The sequence below is a fragment of the Limulus polyphemus genome, unplaced genomic scaffold (assembly GCF_000517525.1).
Source record: "Limulus polyphemus unplaced genomic scaffold, Limulus_polyphemus-2.1.2 Scaffold8330, whole genome shotgun sequence".
Taxonomy (NCBI): Eukaryota; Metazoa; Arthropoda; class Merostomata; order Xiphosura; family Limulidae; genus Limulus; species Limulus polyphemus.
Window position 1 is genome coordinate 25,433 of NW_013673940.1, and position 5,597 is coordinate 31,029.

General features: G+C 31.8%; 1 protein-coding gene across 1 annotated transcript in view; it reads right to left on the reverse strand.

The window, feature by feature from the left end:
- Positions 1–4,142, reverse strand: part of LOC111083142 — a gene marked incomplete at its 5' end in the record, with an annotated part of 22,224 nt that extends 18,082 nt beyond the window's left edge. The window contains 4 exons of the mRNA XM_022379426.1: positions 409–556; positions 1,457–1,590; positions 2,584–2,721; positions 3,944–4,142. Coding sequence (XP_022235134.1) covers positions 409–556; positions 1,457–1,590; positions 2,584–2,721; positions 3,944–4,142 — 619 coding nt within the window. The remainder of the gene's footprint in view (positions 1–408; positions 557–1,456; positions 1,591–2,583; positions 2,722–3,943) is intronic.
- Positions 4,143–5,597: the final 1,455 nt, after the last annotated feature.

The window sequence follows — 5,597 nt, forward strand, 5'->3', positions numbered from 1 at the left end:
TAATATGTTCAGAGCAGGTGGAAGGTACCACTAACAAAGGTTATTTAATATGTTCAGAGCAATTTAAAAGTACCACTAACAAAGGTTATTTAATGTGTGTTCAGGACAGGTGGAAGGTACCATGAAAAAAGGTTATTAAATGTGTTCAAGACAATTTAAAAGTACCACTAACAAAGATTATTTAATGTGTGTTCAGGACAGGTGGAAGGTACTACTAACAAAGGATATTTAATATGTTCAGAACAGGTGGAAGGTACCACTAAAGGATATTTAATGTGTGTTCAGAACAGGTGGAAGTTACCACTAACAAATGTTATTTAATGTGTTCAGGACAGGTGGAAGGTAACAAATAAGAAGTTTAAAAGTTGGATATTTGTGGTTAAGATATGTGTCTAATGAATGCCTAACCTGTTTGAATGGAGGTGATGTACGGATCATCATATCTAGCTTATGGTTGGCATAGTTGATAGCTGACTGGTAGTCACCATTTTCCAGGGAATACAGACTTGCGACTCCAAGACAGCGGCTTTCAAGGTAAACAAATTCAGGTGATGTTCTAACAACAAAAGATCATTTTAAGACCATTGATGATTAAATAAGTTGTAACAACGTCAGGTGATGTTCTGACAACAAAGAATCATTTTAAAACCATTGATGTTTAAATAAGCTGTAACAACTTTAGGTGATGTTTTAACAAATTGTAACAAATTCAGGTCATGTTTTAACAACAAAAGATCATTTTAAGACCATTGATGTTTAAATAAGTTGTAACAACGTCAGGTGATGTTCTGACAACAAAGAACCATTGATGTTTAAATAAGCTGTAATAACTTTAGGTGATGTTTTAACAAATTGTAACAAATTCAGGTCATGTTCTAACAACAAAAGATCATTTTAAGACCATTGATGTTTAAATAAGTTGTAACAACGTCAGGTGATGTTCTGACAACAAAGAATCATTTTAAAACCATTGATGTTTAAATTAGCTGTAACAACTTTAGGTGATGTTTTAACAATAAAAGATAATTTTAAGACCATTGATGTTTAAATAAACTGTAACAACTTCAGGTGATGTTCTAACAACAAAAGATCATTGATGTTTAAATAAACTGTAATATTAAGAATGTTATTGCACTTCAATATTTAACATTTCCTGATAGTTTAAAATAACTTGATCTCTATAAAATATGAATATGATTACTTTGTTAAGCAGAATTAAACATTTGTATTCATTCTGTTGTTTTATTATGATTATATATAATAAACAAGAGGAAATCTTGAAAACAAAGACTTGACACAAAAAGTAACATCATCAATTCCAATATTTTTTCTATAAATATAGCTATCAATGCCGACAAATAAGTCCTAAGCCATAAAAAGGTTGAGAGCCACTGGTGCAGGTTTAAATTTTATTGCTATAATGTATAATCTACCTATCAATACTGCTAGCAATTACCTCTCCAGAGCCTTTGTTGCATAATGTATGGCATCATTGTGCTTACTGACTTCTGATAGGTTGGTACCAAGTAGTCGTAAACCTTCCTGTAAATCACACATTCCTTCGTCCATGTTCCCGAGATACAACTTTGCCTGAAGTTGATACAGGTATATATATAATAAACAGTTCTGCTATAGAACGTAAAACACAGATTTTATTAAAACATCCCCCACCTTCTAAAGTAAAACTGATAACTTATCACAAGTGGTTCTGCAGGTTTGGCTTGTCCTCAGAATCCCAAGAAATTAACACATTTGTAAGTATAATCTTACTGACCTTTATTGTAGATGTGTATATCTGTATGAGGTATAAGCTGAAATATTAACACAAGTTAGGTGTGACTCACGCTTTACAAACTAATTCTCTAAATGTTGAAAAAGAAGATTGTTGAACACTGTTCTCTGGGAAGGCGTGATTGCTATGATTTTCTTTGGAATATTTTCAAGCACTATTTTCGGGGTATTCAGACAAATTTTAACCCCTCATAAATAGATGTGAAATATGATGAAACTATTTGGAGAAAGTTAAGTAATTCTTGTAGAACTAGATTTTGAAATAAATATATAAATGTACATATAGTTCCGTCAACCTTAGATCGGTAAGATGGAGTTAAGCCTACCTTGCTGACATCTCAGACTATTCTTCATTATTGATCACATAATTAGAAACACATATGGAATGTTCACAATAATACAAAACAATCAAACAAAGTGATCAATACCTTCACAGTAGAACATGCAACAATACTCATTGTACAACAATGCTGCAACTTATATACAACAACTACATCCTACTTTCACAGGTGAATTATCTGTGTGACCAATCAGAGACAGGACCCATAGATTCAGGACCCCATTTACTTTACAATGTAAAGAATGGTTTAATTATTGTGCTATTACTAATGGATGCTCATTCAAAACAACATTTGGAATTATGTATGGGAAAAACATTTTCTGGGCAGAAAAAATGAGACTTTCTATAATTTTTGAGCAGTTTACTGAAATACTATATTTTCAAATACTTAAAACAGTTTAAAGTGTGATACACAAACCCACTGTTCCAATAATATCAAGTGTAAACATTACCTGTGCCAACAGCCGATAACATTCCACCTTAGCTCTCGTTAAGTCATTGGACAGCTGTTTCGTAGAAGACATATGTATAGTTTCTTCTTCTTGAATCTCTTTGATAAAATTTACAGCTTCTTTCACTACTAAAGTGGTCTAGACGTATTGGAAAACCATATTTAAATTATTAGCACAAACAGTTCTATCAAATAAGTATTTACAGAATAAAAGAAATCTAATGGTGTTTTCACGACCGGCTTTACTTATCAATTTGACAATCTGTTACATGTTGCTATGTCTACTAGTTTTGGATTTTACATACATCACCAACACTTAAGTTACAACCATGGTGATCAATAAAACTGATCATAACTTCAATCAATCTCTGAGTTAACACTAGCCTTTCAACCACCTAAAAGATCTTTACATAGTTTTATCATTTCCACACCAGTCATTATTATAACAATAATATACTGTGATTGTGTAAATAATGCTAACTTCTAATCAAAGTAATTTTGTTAGGGAGTGGCCAAGGTTCCCCGGAGGGGATAGTGTGAAATTGTAAATTAAATAAAAAATTCATATACATATAGTGAATGAATAAAGGGTTATGTTTCACATTTTCAATGTATGTACTTAGAATGATACTAATAATCAACATGTCCTTTGATATAGCTAACTAAGTATACTTTTCTTATGTTTCTAATTATAAAGATTAGAATTAACTATTTCATCAGTTGGGTATCTTGCCGTTAATGATACTTTCAGCCATAGTATCAATAATATCTCATGAGGTTTGGCCAGCTTAGCGATTTAATTTAGTAATAAAAATATAATAGTAAACAATAAATCAAATAATAGTAATTACATTAATTTACTGGATCTTATAACCAATACTGTTAGTGAAAGCAACAATAAAAAATATTATATTTTATCTTACTTATGAAACACACACACACACACACACTGGTTCATGTCTTGAACTGTCATCTTAGAAGTATACTTCAGTGGAAATAGAAATCTATCATTTCCACACCAGCAAATTGTATAATATACTTTGATTGTGTAAGTTTAAATCATAAAAGTAATTTTTACCATTTTCACATCAGCCACTATAATAGTGATAATGAACTTTGTTTAATCGAGGTAGTAACAGGAAGTGGAACAGAGAAAAAACATTACCAATCAAGGTATCAACAGGAAGTGGAACAGAAAAAACCCATTACCAATCAAGGTAATAACAGGAAGTGGAACAAAGAAAAAACATTACCAATCAAGGTAATAACAGGAAGTGGAACAGAGGAAAAACATTACCAATCAAGGAGTTTGAAATCTAATTTAAAACCGACCATGGGTTATTGGTAAGTTGGTAACTAACTTGAACATATTCTCCGTTCTCCAAGGCAGCTTCCCCAGACTGCAGAAGATACATTAATGACATATGTTTCTTTCCAATCATCTTCCAGTGCCAAGCCATTTCACTAAGCACGGTAACCTTCACAACATGACAGGTACATTCTCTTAAGTCTGTTCTTGTTATTTCATCCTCCTCTTCTTCATCTTCATCATCATCTTTGCTAAAATGAAAGTTAATATATATATATATATATTTGATCTAACTGTCCATAGATCAGGAATGTTCCTCTAAATAAAACTAAGTGATTTTAATACAGAAATTGTTTGTGTTTTTACAGTATACCAGTGAAACAAAACACAGAGTTTCATCATGACTAAATGTTATGTTAGTTATGTAAAACTTATATATAAAGCTTTATGTAAAACTACTATAACAAAAAACAAGTGGAAAGGTAATGTGAGCACTTGATGCCAAGTTGTAGTAAATACAATTTTAAACAGCTGATACCTATAGCTTAACTCACATGTTCCATTGATATTGTAAGTAATTAATTAATTATACAGAGTTTATTAAGTAAACAGTAGTAGCACAATAAAGTTATTCATTTTACATCAACACAGAATAAGGAAGAACACAAACTTATTAGGAGATACACTTATCTTTATTAGAATGATTTTTTTGGAGGGTTTCATAATCGTAATCATTACTTTGTAAATAAACGCGATGGTCCTGATTGGTTTTTGGTGTAGTTTTAGGGCCTGTTGCTGTCCTAGCCACTCTGTTGTGTGTTTTTTTTTAATGTTCTCTGATGTAACACTTACTGTAGGACATTTATTTATTCAGAAAGAGTGACCACATAAACTTCCAACCATCAGTTAAGAATTAGAAGCATTTACAAATCTAACCATTGTCTTATACCTGCCTTTTGACCATAATGCTAGAAGAATCCCAATGCTTAGAGAAAATCTGTATTTAATTTGCATATGTGTTCACCTTCAAACTCGGCTAGCAACAACTCAGATCAGCACCAAGATTATAAGAACTAGTAACAAGAGTAAGTGTGAAATACCTAGTGTTCAATAGATCAAAGTTAATGTAACATAAAGTTTAGGGACAACAACCAAGATTATAAGAACTAGTAACAAGAGTAAGTGTGAAATACCTAGTGTTCAATAGATCAAAGTTAATGTAACATAAAGTTTAGGGACAACAAGGGACCTATTGGTCCATCTTGGCTGTCCCATCCTCTAAATTAAACTAAAACTATTTAATACATAAATTTAAAAAAATAAAAATCTTAAAGCCAGCTCTTATCATTCATATAGTTTTCAAGCTTTCTCTTAAACTCACTTAAATTTACTGCCTCCACAACATCCGAAGGCCAGAGACCAACCACCTTGTTAGAAAGATAAAAACTGTCTTTGCTAAAGATGACTCCTATCTTGCCAAAATTTATATTTGTGTCCCCTAGTCCTACTATTCTTGCTGTTAAGTATGAAAAAAAGATGATACATCAACACTATCAATTCCCTTTACAATCTTAAACACCTCAATCAGATCTCCTCTAACTCTTATTTTTTCAAGAGAAAACAATTCGAGAGATTTCAACTTTTCCTTGTATGACAACCCCCTCCATCCCAGGTACCATTCTAGTAACCGTTCTCTGAACCTATTC